Source organism: Cyprinus carpio, chromosome A4 (assembly GCF_018340385.1).
Source record: "Cyprinus carpio isolate SPL01 chromosome A4, ASM1834038v1, whole genome shotgun sequence".
In the NCBI taxonomy this organism is placed as follows: Eukaryota; Metazoa; Chordata; class Actinopteri; order Cypriniformes; family Cyprinidae; genus Cyprinus; species Cyprinus carpio.
In genome coordinates, this window is record NC_056575.1 from 7,512,042 (window position 1) to 7,537,365 (window position 25,324).

At 36.5% G+C, this 25,324-nt stretch overlaps 4 protein-coding genes across 6 annotated transcripts in view; 3 read left to right on the forward strand and 1 right to left on the reverse strand.

Annotated features, from left to right (window-relative positions):
* LOC109076406 (potassium voltage-gated channel subfamily D member 2-like) overlaps positions 1 to 2,757 on the forward strand; it is a 113,564-nt gene extending 110,807 nt beyond the window's left edge. The window contains exon 8 of the transcript XR_006157837.1: positions 2,717 to 2,757. The gene's annotated coding sequence lies outside the window, so the exon portion shown is untranslated. The remainder of the gene's footprint in view (positions 1 to 2,716) is intronic.
* The window catches only part of LOC122141538 (tetraspanin-12-like), a 13,553-nt gene extending 3,501 nt beyond the window's left edge, over positions 1 to 10,052 (reverse strand). Inside the window, exons 1-7 of the mRNA XM_042749201.1 lie at positions 9,558 to 10,052; positions 9,056 to 9,187; positions 8,157 to 8,239; positions 6,266 to 6,401; positions 2,556 to 2,621; positions 633 to 740; positions 138 to 281 (exon numbers count right to left, since the gene is read on the reverse strand). Coding sequence (XP_042605135.1) covers positions 138 to 281; positions 633 to 740; positions 2,556 to 2,621; positions 6,266 to 6,401; positions 8,157 to 8,239; positions 9,056 to 9,121 — 603 coding nt within the window. The 5' untranslated portion in view covers positions 9,122 to 9,187; positions 9,558 to 10,052. The remainder of the gene's footprint in view (positions 1 to 137; positions 282 to 632; positions 741 to 2,555; positions 2,622 to 6,265; positions 6,402 to 8,156; positions 8,240 to 9,055; positions 9,188 to 9,557) is intronic.
* A 3,707-nt stretch (positions 10,053 to 13,759) lies between these two features.
* LOC109075909 (inhibitor of growth protein 3-like) lies at positions 13,760 to 21,297 on the forward strand. Of its 2 annotated transcripts, none has more exons than XM_042749133.1 (12): positions 13,760 to 13,914; positions 14,046 to 14,117; positions 14,891 to 14,991; positions 15,854 to 15,919; positions 16,164 to 16,260; positions 16,619 to 16,690; positions 16,770 to 16,886; positions 18,070 to 18,198; positions 18,593 to 18,628; positions 18,797 to 18,983; positions 19,969 to 20,007; positions 20,404 to 21,297. In XM_042749133.1, exons 1-12 carry the CDS (start codon positions 13,887 to 13,889, stop codon positions 20,435 to 20,437), a joined length of 978 nt encoding a protein of 325 aa, XP_042605067.1. In that variant the 5' UTR covers positions 13,760 to 13,886; the 3' UTR covers positions 20,438 to 21,297. The 2 variants fall into 2 exon arrangements, with proteins under 2 accessions (XP_042605067.1, XP_042605058.1); XM_042749124.1 differs by having other exon boundaries at positions 13,761 to 13,914; positions 18,070 to 18,230; positions 18,438 to 18,628.
* Positions 21,298 to 22,111: 814 nt separating this feature from the next.
* The window catches only part of LOC109071791 (cadherin-like and PC-esterase domain-containing protein 1), a 46,627-nt gene continuing 43,414 nt past the window's right edge, over positions 22,112 to 25,324 (forward strand). The window contains exon 1 of one of the 2 annotated variants that reach the window (XR_006157821.1): positions 22,112 to 23,024. Coding sequence is in view for 1 of the 2 variants with exons in the window: in XM_042748878.1 (XP_042604812.1) it covers positions 22,614 to 23,024 (411 nt within the window). In the remaining variant the exon portion in view is untranslated. The remainder of the gene's footprint in view (positions 23,025 to 25,324) is intronic. The other variant, XM_042748878.1, reaches the window with a different exon arrangement.

Here is a 25,324-nt window from a genome sequence, read left to right on the forward strand (position 1 = left end):
AATTACCTAATGAGAGGTTTTGTAACCTTAATCACTGAACCAGCCAAAATCAAAATATAAAACGTCAAAATCATCTTCATCCATCTTAGAATAATAATGTAAACTTTTGGGGGTTTACAACATCAACATAAGCTAACCTCCTGGTAAAGGTCACTGAGGTCATGGTAGTGGGCGTGGCGGGCACATCCTGGATACTGATTGGAGCAGCAGGAGTCAGGTGGCCACTCCATCTCTGTCATTTCCAGCCAGTCAGTGAAGTAGATCACTCCACAACACTTTAACTGTAAGGCAGATATGAAAATTAGTAATTGACAGTGATGATGTTTTCATAATATTTGCATACTGAATTGTGATTGGCCTGTTTAAAGAGAGGAACAAAAGAAATTTGTCAAAGAACCAATGATACTCATAATATACAAAGGCAGGTTTATTAGACAGCTAAACTGGGAAGAAAGCTAGAGAAGGGAAGAAATACAGTGAAGAAAAAATTAGTCTATTTCAAGATCAGATGTTTCACATTGACAGAATGGCTTGGCTCAGCATTTTAGCGTTCAGTGTCAACAGTAGAACTACTTAACACCATCAACTTGTCTCATAGCACTGCTATCCTGGTGATGATTTTGACATCTCACCTCTGTTTGTAAAGCGTTCCAGGCATGTGTGAGCCACTGGTAGCGCTGCAGGCCGAAATGAGGCATACGAGACTTTAGACTTATCATATCAGACCTCTGTACCATAGGCTGAAGAGAGAAAGAGAGGAGGAGTTATCATTTCACAATTTTAAAAGCCCTGAATCGGTCCTTTGTGATTTCATAATCACATAAAATCAATTTCCTACACTTTCAGCAATGACGTTTTCTAAATAACAAAAACAATGTGATTTCCAGGAAGTTTAAAGGACCATCCACACGCCCACGCTTCCAATTTTAGGCTCTCTTATGACCAATTTATTGGCTAGTTATGAAATGCCCTATTCACAAGTGTGTGCAAGTGTTGTTTATATACTAGTTGGCATTTTACAATCCAGTCCACATGAGACACTTCTGTTGTCACACCTCGGAAACCACCGTGATGGTCATATAATGTGAACCCATGATGCCCAGGGCTAGATGTGTCATCTCTGTTTTTGCCAGCAAAACTTGCTAAAGCTCGTCAGTTTAAAGTCAACATGAAATTACAATCGACTAATATTGTAATTAGTAATTCATGATTGCATGTTATTCAAAAAGAAATAAAAAAAAAAAGTATTTGTAATATTTCATTAGAATATAATAACATGCTAAACCTCGGAAATGACTTTCCTTTTTGGCTGATGTAATGTAGGCCAGTTTTTCATAGACTCTCAAATATGGTGAATTCCTATTTTCATATATATAAAGACCCATACTGTAACTTATATTGTAAAGAAATAAAAATAGTATACATTTAAATTTATAAAATATTAGAAATGTGTATATATACAGTATATATATGAAGAAAAGTGTTTATGTGTGTTTTCTGGATTATATATATGATATTATCTGTAAAATATGTAGGCCTACGTTCTATTAAGTTGAATTTTTTCTTAAATACTGTTAGATTTAGTTATTTTTATTATTTATATACATTATAAAGTATTTTAACCATAAAATCTCTGTATTAGTTTTATTATTTACTTATTTAATTTTTGACAATTATTTTTGCAGTATTTTTTATTATTTGAAAACCCGAGCTATGCTCTGCAAGTGGGGGAAGATGTAGATTTTTAGACATTTGCCCTTTTTACAGTTGAATTAAATTTTGATTAATAATCTTGTCCTTCATTTTTTCTTCAATAATATTCAGTTTCACTGAAACATCACATTTCAGGAATAAGATGAGAGGATGCCATTTCATGTTGACTTTAAGCCAAGGAAAGTTGGAGTAGATGCACTGTTGATACAACAGCTAACATGTAATCAGACCAGGTGCAGCGGAATAAACAAGCTCATTGCCCACCCGCTCACCCACACACAGGGGTCACATTAGGCCACAACAGCACAATAGAACCATCACACCCAACAAAGGTTTTTAGGTTGGTGATAAGAGCGCGTCTTCAAGCAGAAGCTGTGTATGTCTGAGTGAGAGAAGCTAGATTAAAGCTAGGTGTGTGTGATATCTTCCCCTGGAGGTGTGCCTTATCTCTCGTATCCCTGGGCTAACAGAAGCAGATGCTACCTGCAATCCCTTTTCCCCTTTGCTGATCAAATCTTTTAGTCTGCACAGATCAGGGACAGGTTTCTGTAAAGCCAGATGCTAATCTTGCTTCAAGAGCCATTTAGAGAATTTACATAGGTGACTCCACCCTCCATCCACACATAATTAAACATAAACGCTCTGCTTATTAACTCCCCCAAAAGGAAATATGCTAGAGCCGGGCTTTTGAAGTCATAATAGTTAAGATTAGATCGTAAGCATGCGGTTTAGAAATCGGATCCTCATTCCGTTGCTCCTGGGAATGGCCGTGTGGTGGCCATGTTGTTAACGTGAGAGAGAGGAGAGTGTAGGCATTCCCGTTTATTCATAGCAGCACGCACCTCGTCATACGTCCACACTCCGCTGGCCAGCTCCACGCAGAATATCACCATCAGACTGCCAAAATACTGCAAACAAACACAGATAAAAACAGTTTGGTTAAAAATATCTTCTGAAATAATAGGGCAGAAGGAAAGGTGTTAATGATCAGACATAGAGAAAGGTGTGTGTGTGTGTGTGTGTGTGTGTGTGTGTGTGTGTGTGTGTGTGTGTGTGTGTGTGTGTGTGTGTGTGTGTGTGTGTGTGTGTGTGTGTAGCAGGCACTACATAAGACAGGCTGTGTGTGTGCGTGTGTGTGTGCGTGTGCGTTCATGTATGCTGGGATCTGAAGTCTGGTTTGTCTCTCAGTCCGTCTCTCGGGAGTTTTCTGTTATTGTGACAGGCTGTGTTCAGAATAGCATACTAGGCATTCAGTATTTTGCAGTATGCAGTAGATATACTGTGCAAAATGTGCAAATATAACAGAACATACTCATCTCATTATACAATCCACTAAACATGACCTTCCATGCTATTTAAAAAAAATATATAGTATTCAGTATGGATGCACAGAATGAATGGAACAAAAGAGAGTCAAAATTTCAAAAAGATGAGGGTTTTTTTGCATTTACAGATGCACAGATTTTGTCTTTAGTACCCTGTGAACTAACACATCCATCTCATCTTCTCCCTTCCTGAATACAAACACGCTCTTGTCTTTCTCAAAATCTCTTTAACATATACTGTACATAGTTTCCCTCTGTTGAACACGTTTTGAGAGAGATTATCAAGATGAATGACAGTGTTAGGAGCTGCATTCAGAGCAGACCCCCGTCTGACAGCTTGTTTATTTGGGAGACTCTAAATATTTGTGGCTGTTCTACTGCTGTATTAGTATTTCAGTCCATTTGGTCTGTCAGACACCTGCCACAAAAAAATGACAAACTTTTCTCTTCACACTCTTCCCTGCTAATATCTGCTGTTTAAATATGTCCAATGTGAACTTGTAACCCCTGAAAGTTCCCAACAACCTGGCTCATCTGCAGCATATTTTTCTCGGGGTAAGAGAGGTTACATTCTCTCTGTGACCTCTCGGTTTATTGATTTGTTGAGAGTTTTACTCTTCCTCTTACACACTTACACATTTTTTTGGCTAGTAATGTTACAGAAAACAGGACATGTCGAAATGGATGGATTTCCTTTTCACCGGAACAGTTTACACCCCCTTTATCACTTAGTCATGCAAACAGAACAAGAGTGAGATGAATTTAGAGCCAGTTATTAAGCCATATCATATTTGACAGATGGCTACTGTTAATGTCATTAAACTGGTGCTTTGGGGCTTACTTACAGTTAGAGATTTGAACAGACTGTGCTGTGGACATTAATGCCACCTTGAGTTAGGTGACGTATTGAGGAGAGATGTGCTATTACTTTTTCAAGTGATTAGGGATGCACAATATATTGATTCCATATTGATTATTGACCAGCGTTACATTTTAGATTGATTTTTTCCATTGATTGATACCATACATTAAATGATGATTTTGGGTTAATGTGGATGTAGCCTAACATTGAAGTTTTTTTGCTATCTATCGACATTTAATATGAACTTCTCTCTGCTCTCATGATCTCCCGATTACCTTCTCCTTGTCTTTGCTTTGACAGGATAAAGAGTGTGTGAGAGTGTTTGAGTTAATGTGTGTATGTTTGGCCAGGTCGCAGCACACGGTGAGAGCGCGGCTGGTGAATAGAGCGACCACGTAACCCAAGCGCCTCTCCTCTCTTCATGTCTTCCCGCTCTCCTCCTGGATTGGTTTACCTATTGTATCTCAGCCAGATAATATTGTTTGTCGCCGAGCCTCTGGGTAACACAAGCCCGCTGGGGCAGAGAGGAGAGGAGAAAGGCTCCTGAGGAGATGAATAGAGACCCAGAGAGAGGAGGAGGAGGAGGGGAGAGATGGGACAAGGAGTCCCACAAAACAGGCCCTCAGTCTGGGTCGGCAGACGGGAACCCCACCCTCGCACCCGTCACACACCTGGGACAGCAAGCCATAAAACAGCCCTCTGGCTGTTCTCTCCTCCCCCTCCTTGCTGGGATTTCTTCAATTTCATCAGATTTGCTTGACTTCTAAATGTTGCACACTGACACAGCATTTAAAAGGGTGACTGCATAGAAAACAGGATTATCCTTGCTCTTTTGAAATAAAACAGTCCAAAATGTTTACAGAAGCTGGAAAATGGTAGCTAACAATTCATATGGACATGAACCTTTCTTATTTACCATCAAGATTTTTGGTTAAAAATTACAGCGGGGTTGGAAAATGATTCTTTGTGTGTGTGTGTGTGTGTGTGTGTGTGTGTGTGTGTGTGTGTGTGTGTGTGTGTGTGTGTGTGTGTGTGTGTGTGTGTATTTTTCTTAATTAAAGCTACTTTCATTACATATTATATTATTAAAATTATTAAATTATCCTTATTATTATAATTATTATTAAATTAATTTATTTATTTAAAAAATTATTAACAATAAAAAAATTGTATGTAATAAATACAAGTAAAACATTTTTTTTTTAATTTTTGAAAAAGTAAATTAACTTAAACTTTAATAATAAAATGCAGTATTTTTTTACACACACACACACACACACAAACAAAATGAACTGCAAGTGTGTATATATATATATACACACACACATTTTATAATAAATAATTAAATATATACTAATGTATTATTAATAATGATAATAATGTATCAATATTACCTTTATATTTGTATGAAAATTTGTAATTATTTAAATTATTATAAATGTGACTTTCAATACAGGCAAAAGAGCAGCCTTTTCTGTTCCACGTCAAATGGGTTTGTAACCAAATACGAGTGAGTAAATGATGACAGATTTTCATTTTTTGGGTGGACTGTTGTTTTAAAGTCGAAAAACAGCCTGTTTAATTCTAAGGGTCAGATAGAGGGTGGATTTTCCTTCCTCCCCAAATCATTTATATCATCTGTGCTAACAGCCTGTCAAGATCTTGCCATTTCAGAAGTCATAATGTCACCAACATATCCGTCTAAACACACAAAAATCTCTGACAATGGATAGAACTATGTGCCCTCTATCTGGCCCTCCTAGACAGTCCATCATGTTGAGTGATGTGCAGTGCTCATATATTACTGCTGTCTAACTCTGTCTCTAGACACAGGGTGCACCATGACATCTCATATAAGAATAATAATATGGCCTTTTAGCATACCAGTGTAGTTAACATGACTTTTTTTTGCCTGCAGGTCTTTTGTAACATCAACATAAAAGATCATAGTCACATATAGTCAATTTTAATGTTATGGTGTCAACATACTGACCCATCAATGCATGTTGCTTAGCTTGCAAGATTATTGCATGTTATTCCAGAAAAACACAAACATTTGTCTAAAAAATGTATCAAAAAAGTTTCTATTTTATTAATTAAAAAGTGATATATAATAATAATAATAATTATTATTAATGTGAATTTTACATTTTAGTGCATGAGCAGTGAGCAGCTTGGGCATTCGTTGTTGCGTGGATAAAGAAAGCATGATTCTGGTTCGAGGGTGGTTGGGGTCAACAACGTCACTGCCAGCTAAACTTAAAATATTCTCGGTACACAAAACCACACATTTTCCAAACCACACAATGTTCCTGCTGTTCTTGTCTTTTGTTTTTTTTCCTCCTCTCTTCCCATTTCTACTTACCCAAGACAGTAGAAGCAGATTGCACTTGAGCGTGCCACAGTAGCCCACCATAGCCACGATGATTAGAAAACAGCACGCGGCGATGACGACAGGATGGACGACGGGGGAGTATGTGAGAATGGCTGCCTCCTCCAGTCTGAGGGAAAGAGAGAGAGAGAGGACGAGTCATTTCTTGGCAGGCCTTTTGTTTATTTATCCATCCATCCTGCTCACTTGTCTCTTCCTCCTCTCATAGGGCAGCATATTTGAGTAATACACCAGTTGCAAATAAACTGTGATTATACTCTGTAGGAATGCAACAACCCCCCCCTCCTTCCTCTTTCTTTCTCTACCTACATCTATCTTTCTTTCTCTTGCACAACTTCTCTAAGATGCAACACTGTTTTCACTATGGGAGGACATGGGTAAGCTACAGTTTAAATGAATATTTTGGGTTCAGTACACATTATGCTCAATCCAGCTTTTGTGGGATAATTTTACACACCACAATTGCAATGTTTACAGTGAGAAACTATCTCAGGCCTATCTGTAAGCATACTCATGGTTTCGATAGCCACAAAATGTGTATAATATGCATGTAAACATGATTTTATTGTGGGGGGAAAAATTCTGTGTAAACTTATATCCACTTGCCATGACAACGCAACGCCATGAACCCTAAAGTGTCTGTCAAATTATACAAACAGGTTTAATTAAAGTTAAAAGAACAATAAAAGTGTTATTTAGATAATTAGAAGCTGCATATCTCTTGTTTTAAAACCTCCAAAAATGGGCCCTATTCACTTACATTGTAAGTGTATCACCACAACACCTATTTTTCCTTTTTAATTAAAAAAATTATGATATAATCAATGAATCATTATTAGTTACCATAAATAATTGCTGTTGAGTGTAACTTATACTAATACATATTGTGTTTCATTCTGCAGAGATTACATATTTTGTATTTTTCTTAATTTGTGATGAATAAAAATACATTTTATTAAAGATTTTATTTTATTGAATTGATTCGTCAAAATGTTTTTTTATCTTAATAATTTGAAAATTTAAATTATTTTGAAACTTGCATGCATTTTTCTTATTTAATGGGATTTTTATATAATATATAATTTATGTATGAAAAATGCATGTACAATGTTAATAATATATAAACAAAATGTATTAATATTAAAATTATATATCTAAATGTGTAATTGAGGATCACACACATCAGTATAAATCTGAAATATTCTACTCTAGCTTAAATTATACTGAATATTTCTTTAAGCTAAATATGTAATTGAGGATCACACACATCAGTATAAATCTGAAATATTCTACTCTAGTTGATATTCTATAATGTTTCATTCTTCAGAGTTGGAATGAAGGAGGGCTGATTCAGCATGTTACTGCAATGCAACCTGTGTACAATCAGGTTTTAACACAATTTTCTCAATGTTGATTCCCATTTATGTGAGCCATAGAGACCCCAATAACAACTCTGAATTATAATACACACCTTGGTGATAAATTGCTTTTTGTCAACACTAATTAGACATCACTCGCCTCCAGGATAATATTGATACTTTTGGGATTTTTCCTCCAGTTTTGCTGAGTTTTCCTTTAATGCTTGAGAGGATTTGGAAAGAAAACTCTACACAATTACAAAACATACACAAATGAATGGATCTCAACCCAGGCCCTGTCTCAGCTGGCGACTTAATGCATTTATCTGATTTCTTCTACAGAACTGCACACCTCATTCAAGCTACTAAATAATCCATAAGCAATATGAAACATAATCCATAAAAACTGAAAAAACAGAAAATTAAACAAATAAAACCACTACATCCACTCCAACCACGAATGAAAGGATTGTACGGCTCACACCTGTCCATCCGCTTCCACTCACCTGGTGTCGGCGGTTAAGGTGAGCACATTGTTCAGGTGATCCCTGAGGCAGGCGGACACTCCCAGCACACACAGGGCCATAAGCTTGGGGAAAAAAAAAAGAAGAAGAAAACATGGTACTTGAGCCACAATTAAACATGAAGATACTACAAGCACACATTTCATAGTACAAGAAAACATTTTCCGAAAATTCCCCCCCAAAAAAGTGTGATTTTTATTTTTATTTTCATTTCAAGTTTTAATTTAAATGTATTTATTATGTATTTTATTGTTAACATTTTAACATTAATGCATTACCTATGAGCAGTACCTGTTACAGTATTTATTTTAATACTTTTTAACTTTTATTTTATACTTTTTTATACTTCATCATTTGCATGCATATATTACAAATAAGTTCTAATTTCTAGCATTAAAGTGTAAGTTACAAAGATGTACCTTTTAGTTTTTGTACCTTTGGATACTTTCTCTTTTTTTTCTGAATATATATTAAAAAAAAACAAATAAGCATTACATGGATCTGTGTTTGTGTGCATGGTTGGCTTGGAAACCTATTTAAGTACTGTGCTATGTTTGACATGCTGCAATATTAGTGGCATGGGTTTAGTTTGCCCTACAGGCATTCTTGGTCTAAAAACACACCCTGGTGCTTATCACATTTAATTCCTAAAAATAGCGCCCACCAGAATGTAAGCTGTGCGCCATTCGAGCATAGCTGGGATTCAGGCTGTCCTCTACATAATGATAACATAGGATGAGGAGGGAGAGAACACAGATTGCGCGTGTGTAGGAGAGTGAGTGGCTGTTCTGCGTCTTGGAGAGCGCAGAGCGCACAGCAGCACCGTGCCATGTAACGTGAGCGCTGGCCGGGCCACCTGCTCCGACTTAGACTCGTCTTACCCAGAAGAGAAAGTTGAGCGCGTAGAGCAGACAGCGCAGACACTTCACCGAATCCTCCCGGGCCATTCTGAGCGCACCAACTGCTCGCCAAAAGACCTCATTTTAACTTCTGCCACCATGGCACCATAACCGCTGAGGAGAAAAGTCAGTTTGAAATCTGCGTAAAGCATTTTTTTTTTTTTTTTTTTTTTTTTTTTTTACTTTCACAATCATACATCTCGTTTGAGATGTCAAGTGGAACACATAACTGCTGCAGAAATCAGTCTAAGAGGTTGTTGGTCTTTAGTCTCCCGGCTGGGTCTGAATGGTTTTGGACACCTTGTTAACCAGCTAAACGAGCTAAAAATCAGCTTCAGACCATCTTAAATCATCTAAGAGACCACCTAAGAACAGCTGGAGACCAGTTAAGTGCATCTTAAACCAGTTAAGACCACCTGAAGACCAGTTAGACCATTATCTTAAGCTGGTTAAGATGTTTTTGGAAAGATTTTTAAAATCATACCATGTCATAAGTCCATTTGCGCGTTCAGCGCGCATCCAGAATGTCTTAATATAGTGTTATAAATATCCGTAGGATGCTTAAGAAGCAACATGTGATTTTTAAAAAGAGCAACAGGTTGCAGGTTTCTCCTCTTGAAGTGTGATTGAATTGATCACTCAGTACATATTTCACATCAAACAAAATCCCTGGAGGATGGAAAAAGAAAAACGTACGAGGTTTGGAAGGCACTACACTGACGGTCCCTTTACATTTTGTTCAGCATGAAGTTGCAGGAAACACCTAAAAAACTTAGCTGCGCCTGCAATTTAAAATCATATTAATAATCCTAACGGAGCTGCGCGCGAGTCAGGCGTTTTCGCTGCGATCCATTCACTGTCGCAGTAATTCCAGACGTATATACTCCAGTCAGGTCCAGCTGTGTGTACCTCGCCTTTCCATAAGTGTTGTGTTTAACTTGTGCTTGTAAGATACTTTCACTCCAAACGCGTTAGTGTCATCTGGAGCAGCGGTGCCTCCGGGTCCTAAAGGCAAACTGTGGGTCATCGGATCCATCCCGATTATGGCAAGCCGTTTTAACATGTAGGCCTATTGATATTTTCCTATCCACCTTTTTCCTGACGTAAAAAATGGGCGCCGCCATTTGAAAATTCTATGGGTCTCGTTTCCGGTCTCATTTGCATCCAGCTATTTTTAGATGTACAAAACAGTTCGTTTTACTGCTTGATATTGACAATTGATGTGTCCTATCATATTATTTTAATCTGTTATCTTAATTAAGAATTTTACCGTTTGCACATTGTTATTCTCCTTGTTATTTACCTATAGTAGCTAATGAAATGGAAGTCTCACCCATAGGCTTTCTTCCACGTTGAGGAAAAAGGTGGATAAACTAACTAGTGTCTATGTATGGAAGCTTTAAAAAAAAAGTTAATTGTGACTTTTTATCTCACAGTTCTGACTTGTTTCGTAATATAATAATTGTGAGTTTATATCTCACAATTCAGACTTTTTTTCTCACTAATACAAGAAATAAAGTCAGAATTGTGAGATAAAAAGTTGCAATATGGTTTAGATATCAACTATTCACTTAAGACTAGTGAATATTTTAATTGCTACTAGAAGTTTACTGGTAACTATTTAACAGTTACTAGTATTTTTGTCCAGTAGATAGGCTACTATCTATTCCAGCTTTACTTATAATAAATGCTATTACAGAGTAGCAAACACACTGATACTCCAGAAGGAAACACGATGCATTAAGAGCCTAGGAGTGAAAACATTTTGAATTTTAAGATGTAAATTGAAATTGAACTTATTTTGTCTTCTGGTAGGTATCTTCTGTAGGGCAGTACTAAATATATATAAGAAATAAGAAAAATTTAAACATCTTCATTCTGTTGAAAAGTTTATATCCCTGGCTCTTAATGCATCGTTTTTCCTTCTGGAGTATCAGTGAGTGTTTGAACCTTTTGTAATAATGCAATTAGTGTCCCTTAGTTGTCCTCAGTGTAAAAAGATGGATCTCAAAATCATACAGTCATGTTGAAAAGGGTTCAAAAATGCAAAAGATGCTGAACAACTATCACAAAAAAAAAAACCAAAGAATTTGTGTGGCTCATCCCACCCGCCCCCCCACCCTTTTTTGGTCCCTTCCAGGTAACAACCTGAAGGATTTTTCTGAAGAACAGCGGGCAGTTTAACTGTTAAGAACAAACAAAGTACTCATGAACAACTATCACAAAAGTGTATGTAAAATTTTGACCACAACTGTATACTGTTACACTTAGAAATAAAATGGTTAAGAATAAACCAGGTCATTCAAATAATCCCACTATTATGTCATTTATAATAAATAAATAAAGAACTATTATGTTTAGTTTTTTTTTATTTGTTGTTGTTTTTTTTAAATCAGAGAGTAGTAATTCTATACAGAGGAAACTTTTTTTTTTTTTTCAGGGGCCTCATTCATAAAATATATATGTTTCTATGGTCATTATTTACTTCCCAAACACATGCATCAGCAGTGCTTGGCATGTATCCAGATCCCCACCCCCAAGATATCATATGCCGGGGTGAAGAGGTCAGATCTGATGGGTGTATTATTGTCTTGAGAAAGACTGTCACAATCTGCTGTTATCTGGGAATGTGTGTTGATATGCTGCAGCTGTCCTGGTACTAATTTATATTAGCGTGTCCATGTTACATATGTAAACATTCATTTACAAAAGCAGTGATAACTACAACAGTTTATTAATAAGTTGTATTAATTAGTTCATAATAATCATCTAGTCAAGTGATAGTTTGGGGTAAAGAAAAGACTTGCCCTATAAATTGACTATAGACTTGCTTACCTGCATATTACTTATTAATTTAGTTCTCTCACAAAGGGGCCTATTCTAACACTCACTTTAAATATTTCATTTTCGCAATAGTTGGGTTTTTAAATATATTAATTGTTAAACACTTAAAGACTTTAAAATGACAAACTAAATAAAAATATATATATATACTTTCATTTACACAAGGATACACACAGTATGCAAAACCAATACAGTCTGCATTGTTTTATTTGGAGCATCCTAACTGCAGACTGACTGATATTATTTGATATTCTAGTGTGCAAATATAGCATCAGGAAACTCAGATGAGAAGAAATATAAAAAGACAACTAGAAATAGCTTTCAATCTGCCACAAATGCCAATGGAAGAGTCATCAGAGGAGCCACATTTCCTGAGCTTGAGCATATTTTTATTTGATCTAAATTGAGCGCTGAGGTGCAATGTCACTTTGTGGAACACTTCTTGTCTCCAGCTGTGTGGTAATTTTGTCTTGGAAATAAAAGGTTTTAATGGGATGTTTTATAAAAGCCTCTTCCACCACGACTGCTCCAAGTCATAACTGTCTACAACAATCGTGGGGTCAAGCTGAGGTTTTTTTCCTCTCAAGAGACAGCTGGGTAGTTACATTGTCTTCCACTGGCAAATTTCTAACGGTATCAAAAGCCTCTTACACAAAGACAGCTCCAAACTGTAACTGTCTAGAGCAAACTTCTGAACTGTCATCCGTACTGCATTCAGTGCTGCCCTCCAAAGGCCAAAACTGTATGAAACCAGTCACAAGTACCGGGTTTGTGTGTCTCTGATAACCATGATGATGCAAAATTAAAAGAACATAAGAATATTTTTTCATGCTTATGTTAGAGAATAACATTTCAGTAACTGTAAGAAACTGGTTTTGTTTAAAACTATACTGTGAAATGAAAATGTTGAAGTAAACAACACACACACACACACACACACACACACACACACACACACCTTTGTTTTTGTGAATTGTGGGGACATTCCATAGGGATAATGGTTATTATACTTTTCAAACTGTATGTGCTATTGCCCTACACCAACCCTACACCTAACCCTACCCCTTACAGGAAACTTTGTGCATTTTTACTTTCTCAAAAAAAAATAAAAAAAAATAAAAAAAAATCATTCTGTATGATTTATAAGCGTTTTGAAAAATGGGGACATGGGTTATGTCCTCATAAGTCACCCTCTTCTTGTAATACCTGTGTCATACCCATGTCATTATACAAAGTCGTGTCCTGATATTTCACAAAAACACGCACACACACACACACACATAAATCAAGTGTTTTCATTTTTTTTCTTATCACATACACATATACATCAAGTGTTTTATATGAAATTTACTAATAAAGATTTTGTTCAAAACACTACTACTGTAAAATGGAAACTTTGAAGGAAACTTTGCAAAGCTTTAACTGACACTGAGCAAGAGAAAAAAATAGCCTAATATATAGACAAAATATAGTTATAAAATAGTTGTATATTATTTGACTTTCTCATTTCATTATGCATTATATATTGTTATATAATCATAGCATTAGGCCTATTTATAAATTTTAAATTAGAAGACAGAATTCACACAAAATTTTGTTTTGAACCATGTGCTAGAAACCAAAATAAACACCCACTGCTAAAGAAAACACATATTTGTGTTACTGTACATCTGCATATTACCCATATATTGCGCGACGATCCCAATTAAAATGCGTACATTTCACAATTTGCAATGTAGTTATGGCGTTGCGCAATTAAAGAACTACAAATCCCATGCAACCCATTCAAAGAAAAGTCAGCTTCCGCGCAACGCCATCGTCGTCCAATCAAATCCCACGCCCTTCACGTAAGCCCCTCCTCTAACAGCTTGTGTTTTTTCCTCCCCTTCTCAGTTCTCCGCTGCCTGCGACGCCATATTGACAAAAAACACCCTTTCTCCAAAACGCCTGAAACGCTCTCTCCGCCAGAATGTTGTACCTTGAGGACTACCTCGAGAGTGAGTATAGGAGCTATTTTAATGGTTCATGTTCATATTAGACGGGTTAGGTGTCTGAGAGGGCTGTTTTGTACGTGTGAATGCGTCGCAGTCGTTAGCCTGTAACGCGCCTCTGTTCTTCTCCCCGGCAGTGATCGAGCAGCTACCCATGGATCTTCGCGACAGGTTTACGGAAATGAGAGAGATGGACCTGCAAGTGCAGAGTACGAATCCAGTTTAAACTCACTCTTCTGCCGTAAAGCGTCACACCTGACCTTGACTAATGCAGAAAGCCTTTCATATAGTAGCGGGGATTTGTTGGGTGGATTTGCATGCATTAGGAGCATGCATGTGTTGTTGTGCACTTCATATCAGCATGCAACATCATAAGTCAATGTGGAAGTTGAGCAACATGAGTGTAACTCGGCTAAGGGAAAACTTGTGATTCGCATTTATTATTAATTTTAATAAATTGCGGTTTTACCGTCCACTGGCTCTGTTGACAATGCTAGTGTCCCTACTGAATATGAATAGGCTCTTCATAGTCACACTGGTATTGCATTGCATAAAACTTAAAACATCATCTTAGATATTATACCACACACAAAAATTAAAATAAAAAAAATACAATATTATGACAATATTTTCGCCCCTAATCTCATACCCAAGAACATGCCCAGGTAATATTTCACACCAAAATTGACAGAAAAACAATTTACTATTATTATTTTATATAGAGTAATCATAAGTTACAACTATAAAATATTTTAGGGATTTTTTATTGTGCCTTTTTTGTTACTCCTTTGAGGTAAGGGGGGGCCTGGACACTGTTTACCTTCATTTGTGATGGTTGAGGTTTCACCCTTTGTGGGGGTTGAACCTACAACCTTTTATTAATGATCTACTCTGATGTCTAGGCACTAGGCTCCACTGTAGCCAGTCAGTGTGAATGTGTGCTGGGTTCTTGACTCACTCCTGCCCCTGTTCTTTTGTTCAGATGCGATGGATCAGCTAGAGCAGCGGGTTAATGAGTTCTTTACTAACGCCAAGAAGAACAAGCCTGAATGGAGGGAGGAACAGATGGAAATTATTAAAAAGGTAAAGAATAGATGCAGTGCACCTCAGTTCATCCAAGTTTTACTGTTGTTAATTACAGTTGTAGTGGGGATAATATTGATACTGAAATACAAATGTGAAATTTTCACCAAATAGTTCATTTAAAAATGAAAATGTACTGACCCTGTGGTTATCCAAGATGTAGATGAGTTTGTCTCTTCATCAGAACAAATTTAGCATTGTATGACTTGCTCACCAATGGATCCTCTGCAGTGAATGGGTGCCGTGTGAATATTCGAACTGCTGATTAAAAACATCTTAATAATCCACAAGTAATCCAGATTCCGTTCTACACAGTCCATCAGTTAACATCTTGTGGATTGAAAAGCTGTCTGTTTGTAATAATCGAGATGAAAAAAATAGTTTGCACCTAAAATACGAATCCTCTATCCATAATATTGCTTTCTCCAGTGTTTCTTTTCTGAATCAGGAGGGAAAAGTTCTTGATCTGTGCAGTTTATTAGTGAAAACAGTCCAAAAGTGTTATAAACAAATATGTTGGTGGATTTTTTGTATGATAAGACTTTTCGTACACACATGCATCTTTTCAGTTCATAGTACGTTAATTTGATAGACTGAATTTGTGTGGATTATTGTGATGTTTTTATTCTGACGGCACCCATTCACTGCAGAGAATCCATTGGTGAGTGAGTGGTGTAATGCTAAATTTCTCTAAACCTGTTACGATGAAGAAACTAACTCATCTTCATGTTGGATGTCCTGAGAGTGAGTACATTTTCAGAAACATTTTGGGGGAAATATTCCTTTAATCATCGATGGATAGTTTTGCATTTAAGGGGTCATATGCACAATTTTTTGAAAATGATCTCTTTCTGTTTACCAGGATTACTATAAAGCTTTGGAAGATGCAGATGAAAAGGTCCAGTTAGCCAATCAAATTTATGATCTGGTGAGTAATTTTGTTTCCACTAGGTGGCAGCACAACATAGATAGCGAATGGATCTCAGGGATGCTCCCACTCCCACAGTTTATCAACACTGCTTTTCATGTTCTATAATTCAGTTTGGTAATCCACTTTGATTACATTTTTTCCCCCAGTCAGATTAGTGGTATATGACTATGATCCTGGTGAGAAGGTTTATGGGAGATCTGCCCTCTGTTGATCTTATGCTGATGTGTGGGTCTCTACCTAGGTTGATAGACACTTGCGGAAGTTGGATCAGGAGTTGGCGAAGTTCAAAATGGAGTTGGAGGCAGATAACGCTGGCATAACAGAAGTCCTGGAGAGACGTGAGTAGCACCTGCTAATCACATTCTTCATAGTTTTAGCTAAAGAGCTAAATAAAAAAAATAAAAAAACTCTTATAAAGAGTTAAGTGAAAGTGGCTCCTGGATATTAATAAAATTCAAATGTATTTATATATGTTATATATGAGACAACATAAAAAAATGTGAAAGGCTTTTCTGGGTATTCAGTTGTATACAGTATGTGAGAGTTCAGAGAGCAGAACAGATCCGAGGTGCTGAACGCAAACCCGACGTCATAAATATGCTAATTAATGTGACGTCATCTGCTGCCACAAGTCTCACAAAATCCTGTGAGAAACACTGAAACTGTTTACCTAAAGGTCAGTTTTCCATTTTCTAGGTTCACTGGAGATGGACAGCCCCTCCACACCTGTCAATAACCACCACGTACATTCACACGCCACTGTGGAGAGTAAGTCTGTTCCAAGAGAATGACTGCTGCTTGTTTTTCTTTTTCAATCCTCTGACCTGTTTTGTGTGTCTTTCGACAGAGAGGAAGTACAGCACGCCAGCCCACCACACTACTGAACACGTACCAGAAAAGAAGTTTAAGTCAGAGGCCCTTCTCTCCACACTCACGTCAGATGCCTCTAAAGAAAACACACCGGGTAAAACACACATTCTCTCTCTTATCAGTCAACATCATGTGAAAACATGTCAAAGATTTTTTTTTTCAGAGAAAGTCAACTTTTTCAGGCATTTGACACTATTCAGTATATATCTCAATATTTACACTACCATTCAAAAGTTAGGGATCTGTAATTTATTTATTAGTTTTTTTGTCACTTATGTTCACCAAGATTGCATTTGTTTAATATTGTCATATTGTGAAAATTATACAAATATAAAAAAATGTAATTTATTCCTGTTACAAAAAACTCAACTTACACAAACCATAACTCCAATCAGCCATTACAAAAATCATCGGTGTCACATGATCCTTCAGAAATCTTTGCTGATTTGGTGTTTCAACATTATTTTTTTATTAAAAAAAAAATAAAAATAATGCATTTTTTTCTGCATGCCATTGAAGTAGAAAACTTTTGTAACATTATCAATGTCTAATTTATTTTAAACATTTATTGAACCCAAACTTTTCAATGGATGTGTATTTGCATTAAAATTTCTTAAATGGGTGAATTATTTATTTTATTTTAATTAGTTATTTTATTTGTGTCAGAGGAACCATAAAATAGCCATTGTTTAAAAGTGCCAAATCAAAATGATTTATGTAAGAACTAAATCTAAAAAAGTAATAAAGGTGATCTTTTTTTTTTTTCATTAAATGAGCACAGGAAATAATTAATATGTATGATGAATATTGATATTTTATTTCTTTATTAATATCTTTTTAATTGTTTACCAATAAAACAAACAAACAAAAAAAAGTTTACCTATATCCTCTGTTTTCATGTAAACATTCTCATACTTGCACTTTGTGAGAGAGGATTGTTAAACTAATCTAAGACATTCTTTAGGGAACATTATGACTAAATAAAAAGTGCATTTGAATCACAGTGATTTCAAATATTCAGCATAACTGCAATCCTAATAATGCAAATATTCTGTATAACTGCAGTCCTAATCTAATCACAGTGTCAAGGGAAATAAACAACAATTATGATTTGTCATAATCCTGCCACACATATGTTTGCCGTGTGTGGTATTTGTTGAATGGTTCAGAAGAAATGAGTGTAATGATGTAATGAGATTAATTCTCACTCATGTTGGACTGTTCCTCACACGTGTTTCTGGTCATAGATGAAATGTGATTTTGTGTATGTGTTGCAGGTTGCAGAGTGAACAGCACATCCTCTTCTAACAGCGTGTATAACGTAAACTCCTCCCAGACGCTTTCCTCCTACAACTTGAGCCCACTTCCTGCCGGGCCCACTGCAGGGGCGGGGGCCATTTCCATGGCAGCAGCTCAGGCAGTGCAAGCCACAGCACAGGTAAAACCACCAACCCCCTCCTCCCCTCTAATTTTAGATCTATTTGTACCCCCTCCTGCCTTCATTTCCTGTTTGAACTATTTTTGGCCTCATAGGGTCCTTTTTTTCTCTTATCTGTTATTTTTGTGTCAGATTATGTTATATATATAAACAGGAACTTGAACTTGTTTCTTCATCCTCTTTAATATTTGTGTTTATGTTCTTCAGATGAAAGAGGGCAGGAGAACATCCAGTCTCAAGGCCAGCTATGAAGCTGTGAAGAACAATGATTTCTTGGGGCGGGAGTTTGCTCTGAGCCGGGACACCAGCGGTTACTCGTCTTCTGCACTGGCTAACACACTCACACAGCCCCTCACGTCCAACAACAGCTCGGACTCTCGCACAGGACGCAAGACCAAGTAAGACTCGCACTGTTGCCTATCCATTTATTTGGTTCCTGAATGAGGCACCCAGATACATATTTGTGGTGTTTTTGTACATTTTGTACAAACGCTTGCTCTGGCACATTTTATGTGTCAAGTTCATATACATTTGTTTTGCAAACACTTTCTTGCTTTGTTTTTCAGAGGCAACACTAAGTCTTCCAACCACCAGTCCTCTTCATCATCCTCTTCCTCTTCACTGTCGTCCTGCTCGTCATCGTCAGCATTGGCTCATGAGCTGGTACAGACCACCATCACAGAAACGGACACCAGCAGTCAGGTGGACTGGACCTACGACCCAAACGAACCCAGATACTGCATCTGCAACCAGGTGTGTTCACGTCACATCTCTTTCATACAGCATTCCAGTGCCGCTATTATTCCATGTGCTATTACTGTGATTCTGATATTGAAATGATTTACTATTACTAATTAATTTTGACCACTGTATGCAGATTACAAAGCTGTGGTGTGACAGTAAAGATTTACACATTAAAGCTGTTAAGCTTGTGTTGGTTAGGCAGGTTAGTTAGTTGGGGCAAGTCAACATTTCAGTTGCTCTGTCCTTTCTTTCCTTATTCCCTCTTCACTGTTTATAAATAGCGGAAAAAGCCTAAAATAAAACAAAATACAAACAAAATATTTTCTAATTTTAAAATTCTTATATAAGAATTTTAAAATTAGAATATATATATATATATATATATATATATATATATATATATATATATATATATATATATATATATATATATATAAAAATAATTGTAAAATTAGAAAAAAAAAAAAAAAATATATATATATATATATATATATATGAAATATCATTGTTTCATTTAATTATTATTGATTTAATTTTAATTTAATAGTTTATTCCTTTAAATAATTGGAAGATATGATCAGAACAAATGTTTTGAAAAGGGAAAACTTCTCTTGAGCTATTCTTAACCATCCCCAATAAAAAGAGATCATACAGGAAAATCAAAGACCAGTTTAGGGAGGTGCAGTGTGTGTGTGTGACTTCAGTAACGGTTTGCAGAAGGATTCTGTTAGAGTGTGTGTGTGTGTTTTAGTTTATGTATGAGTGCAAAAGAATTGTCTCCCCATGAATGCATTTGTTTTATGGCCTCAAAGTAATATTGCTTTTGTCAAAGTATCAAAAATAGAAATGCGTGTGTGTTTCTGAATAGACATCAAAGACAAAACTTGCAGTCTTTGTTCGCAGGTGCGCGCATCCGTGACACTCAGCTCCAGGTGCGTATGTGCGTGTTTGTCTTGTGTGCTCTGTGACTCATTCTCTTTCTGTCATTGTGCAGGTGTCATACGGAGAGATGGTCGGCTGCGATAACCAAGACGTAAGTCTAACCCTTCATCACCAGAGACAGCTACATTTCCTCTTCAGACAACTCACACAAGCTCACTCTGTCAGCTCTTATGACCCTTGGGCAGTCACTATTTTGCAAAAGATGACTTATTATATATTATGAATTTATTAGAATGAATATTATAATTATTTTATATAAATAAAAATAATTACTATAAAAACCTAAATATATTTTTAGATGTATTCATTAATTAATAAAATATATTATTATTATGCAAACTAAATATGTTACAATTCTATAATAATTTAAAATATATATATATATTTTTTTTCATTCTGAGAATTCCTTTGCATTTTTATGATGTTTTGATTGTAGTCAGAAAAAGTGATTCATTTGATCCTGACTCTTTCCCATCTATTCTTGCAGTGTCCGATCGAGTGGTTCCACTACGGCTGCGTAGGTTTGACCGAGGCACCCAAAGGGAAGTGGTACTGCCCACAGTGTACGGCAGCCATGAAGAGGAGGGGAAGCCGTCACAAATAAACACCAAGTCCCCTGGGTCGACCTCTCTGAAATGACTCCACTCGACTGAGAGCGTACATGTTACATCACTATGCGATCAGGGTGTGTAGATGCGAGAGAGAGATGTCGATGCCTGAAAGATGGTGTGGCTGCTGTGTGTGTGTGTTTGTGTAAATCACAACCAGGTTGGGTGTTTTTAGCTGGTGAATCCAAGCGCACCCTGCCCTCAAAACTTTTCCTGTTTTTCTGTTTTTCTCTTCATCTCCATTAATCTTTATGGAGGCGGGTGGGCATGATGGTATTGAGAAGCCCATGTTTTTTAACATTCAAGACATTCCTCAGCTTGCCATGCGTGATGACCCTTCGCATCTGGCAGCTCCTGCTAATCCATATCGGCATAGTATGGATTGAAATGATGCAGACTGGGAATTGTAGTCCTGAACTGCTTCATGGACTACAAGTCTCAGGACATTCAGCTCTGACTAATCTTAAAGGATACTGTTATGAATGGATTACAACGGCAACAGTGATGCCTCGTTGCTCACCAGTGAAAATGATGATTTTGTGGAAATATTTGTATGTAATGGATAGATCATGTATTGTGCTCCGCTTAAAGGACAGAATGTTTCTTATTTTACCGAGGAGCTCTTAAGGTGTACAATAGAACAAATGAACAACTGTGACCTGTGTGTATGTTTGTGTGTCTGTGTCTAGCTTATACTGCACTGATGTGGTGATATGTTTTGCAAGATGTGGGGGAAAAAAACAAAACAATAAAATGATCAAGAACTTTTGGTACACGCTGTCTTAAAGTGCATTGTAATAGATTGCATTTTTAAAGTTTATTTTCCAAGTAGGAACAACATTAACATTAATATCAACCATCAGTGCCTTTTGATTTCAGTAAAAGCATGGGAAGGATATGAGAACTGGGGAGACGCATGGAGCTATATTCATGAAACAAGCAAAATGCGTTTTTATATAAATCCTTCTTGAACCCATTTTTAAATTGTCCCAATCAAGCAAATGGTATAATTTAAGATGCCATTAACTTCATATTCACTCATTTAATCCCAAACCATAAAACTCCATTTGTAACCAAAATTTGCTTTGACTTTAAAGGGTTAAAGCTGTTTTGAACTGTAGATGTTGTAAACCTTCAATTTAAAGTTCAGACCTTGATTTTTTTTGTGAACATTTTACATAGCTGGTGTAAATGAGCTGTTTAATTCCAGGTGATAATTTCAATAATCATTTCAAAAGAAAATGTCCAAGCTCCATAGAATGTGAAAAAATACATGATACAACCACCATAAATATTATATATAATATGTTAGGTTCCTATAATGATATGTCTCAAAAATCATGATCACAATACATGTAAAAATGATAGTGGGCATATATATAAATTGTCTGTGTGAAAATACATCCCACAATTTTTTTTTGTTTTTTTTTTAAACTTCATTAGAATATGAATTACATGCGGAGTAAAATGCATGTGCTGTGGAATTGTTGAGATTAAATAGGTTAACGCAAACCAGGTGCGCACTTAAACATCCTCTTTTTTCTGGTTTAACTTTAACAGAATCTACAGTTACTTCCATTTAAATAGCTATGAAAATGAGCAGCACACGGGGGTCTAGAAGCGCGTATTGTAAAAGTTGAAGACTTTTAACGCGTATATGCGCGTGAGAGACCGAATGAAACAGTGAGGCGTATTCATGAGTTGTCAGCCTCTCGCTCGTCTAGACTGACCGACAGTTAAGACGGACTGTAAATGACCGCTAACCACGTCCTGTGTGAAAAGGCCTTTAAGTTTAATATGTTTGAGAAGCCTCGCCGAACCCACAACATTCGCAGCGGTTTGGTAAAGGGAGGCAGGCGCTCTCTGACAGCGCGCTCAGCGTGAAGGAGGCGTATCATTCCTCTCAGTCATGAGGTACCTCTGCTCGGGAGTGTTTTTAATCATCCGTGGGGCTCAGCAGCTTTAAGAAGAAGAAGGAAGCCTTCAGAGAAACTTTTCACTCTGTTTTGATACCCGGACCGTTGAAACGAGTCTTCACAACCAGCTCTGGCGCACGTCGAATTAGTTCAAGCTTTTCCACGATCAAGTCATGAAGCGTTTCTCAGATACACGCGCTTTAACACCGCGCGTCGGATTCCTGAACTGCGCTTTTAAGCGCTTGTCGCTCCACTGCGCGCCGCGATCCGGAGGGATGATGTGTGGTCCAAACGCACATTCCCAATGCTGTGCTTTGACTCTAGCCAGGAACGTTTGTGCAGAAGTGGGAATGCTTTTCCGTGGGATCTGGATGCTCCGCCGGAGGTACTGCACGGGTCCCCTTCTGCTGCTGGGGATAGCGGTCGGGCTGTTTTACCACACTGTGACTATGGACCGGGACAGAACTGAGTTCAAGTCCAGTCAACGGGACCAAATGAACAGATCTGCGGTGTTTGATTATAAACTACTCCTCAAGAACCCAGAGAGACTCCTTTCTCTACTAGAAGCATCACAGACAGATTTTGTAAGTAAGCTACTGTCTTTATATTTGAAAGCTGTTTATAGTGTACTATTTCATCATTGCTTATTTCTTCTTTTCTTCTTCTTCTTCTTAGTATTTTTATTCAAGTGTAAATAAAATATTTAAAATAGGTAGTTATTATAAAAATCCAAAAGTATTATATTTAGGTATAGTTAGGCTACTCATGATCTTGTTTAATTAATGTATTATTCCTGTATTTAGTTTTAAATTTAATACATGTATAAAACAGTTATTTGTATTACTGAAAAAGATTTTTATTGTGTAATACTCAGCATTGCTTTATTTTGCATTGGCTATTATTAATGTATTATTCTTGTATTTAATTTTAAATCTAATGCATAATATATTTATAATGCTGACAAAATGTGAATATTTAATACTCATAATATTACAGCATTAATTTACATTTTATTAATGTATTATTATTATGCATAATTAAAATATTTATTAATAATACTGAAAATATTCAGTGCTCATACTATTACAATATTAACATTTAAATGTAATTATTTTTTTTATTTTTTTTAGTGTCATTAAAATTTATTTTACATTACCTTTTTCATAGTTTGTTATCTATGAAAAATAACCTTGACATTTTATTTCCAGGTAGCGCTATAGATTTCAAAACAATGGATGTTTTGCTGGAAATCAGCTGTGCAACAAATCAAAATCAAAAAACTTTATTCTTAAGTTCTCATCACTTACAACTTGCTGTTGTGAGTATTTATCTTCCACCTTAAAAATAGCCAGCGAGTAGCTATTGTTTATTTATGATGGGTGTCTTTGTTGGAGGTATTTTAGGAGGAGAAACTCAAGGCTGGACATTCATTGGTTTAAGAGAGCACATGAAGGAGGGGTTATTTATGAGTGCACACATGCTTTCTTTCGAGCGCTGGGATGATTGACATCTGTGGGGAAGTGTTGTGTCAGTACAGGATAGAAAGATCTGACGAGAGATTCCGGGAATAAAGAATGGCTGTCATGTAGAATACAACCATAGGTTTATTTACGACTTCTGTACGAGGAGGTGTAGCATGTGTGCAAGAAGAAGATGAGGGCAGGAAAACAATGAGAGGTGAGAGAGGTTTAGTTTTAAGCCGGGACCGCGGCAGTATGCCTTCCCATAATCCCGCACTAACTAACTCCTAGCTGGAAGTCAACACTGAGAGCCATGACAGCTGTCCTCAATCAGCTGTTAGTGAACTTTACTTGAGTGTGAGTGTGTGTGTTGAGTAGGATAGAGTTATCAGTCTGTGCGACTATCAGTGGCTCTCTGATGTTTTTGGGGAGCAGACTGTGCCCTGCAGTGTCTGTTGCTGCAATAAGCTGTAAAAAAGTCATAAACACGTAGGTAACAGAGTTGGGCAGGAAGTGAAGAATTACTTGTTGCATTTGTGGGCATCATGATTGTGATTGTGTGGGAGTTTTTATTGACGAGTTAAGGATTCTGGACATTTGTTTGGTGTTTTCAGCCTCTCAGCAACATAATGCTTGTTGTGTGAATTAGCATAATGTAATTTCACATTAACATACATTCATAACGTTCATTTGAAGATGCCTATTCCCATGGTTGCTGTGTGTACTGTGAAAATTGTGAAAAAGTTTTCCCATCCCGCAAAACCATTGCTGTCTCGTTGTCCCTGGAGATCACTGGAGGACGTTCATTCATGTTAACAAAGTCACGTCTGTCTGTGCTTTTGGACTGCCTGGTTCTGATCCAGGATCAGACAATTGCATTCGCTTTCAGCGGATGAACTTCTAGTGTTTACACACACACACACACACACACACACACACACACACACACACACACACACACACACACACACACACACACACAGTTACTGTTTTTCATAGGTCTTTACTTATTAATGTTTGACACTGTTTTTAAAGCAATCAGGTTTGTGATGATCATCTTGCAAATGACAAAATGAGCAAAATGTCCCATGATCTTTGGAACCCAAACTATATTTAGGGACCTAAATATGGTTGAGAAGTTCAGTGAATAATACAAACAGTAATTTCAGAATATTGAAAAACATAAAATAAAACATATTTTAAATACAGTTATTTATAATACTGGAAAATATTCATACTTAATATTAATAATATTACAGCATCAATGTATTAAATTTTTTTATTAGTGTATTAATAATGTATTTAATTTATTGCATAATTAAAATATAGTTATGTATAATGCTGAACAATATTTAGAATGTTTAATACTCAGAATAATACAGCATTAATGTATTTAAATATAATCATTTATTAATTTAACATTT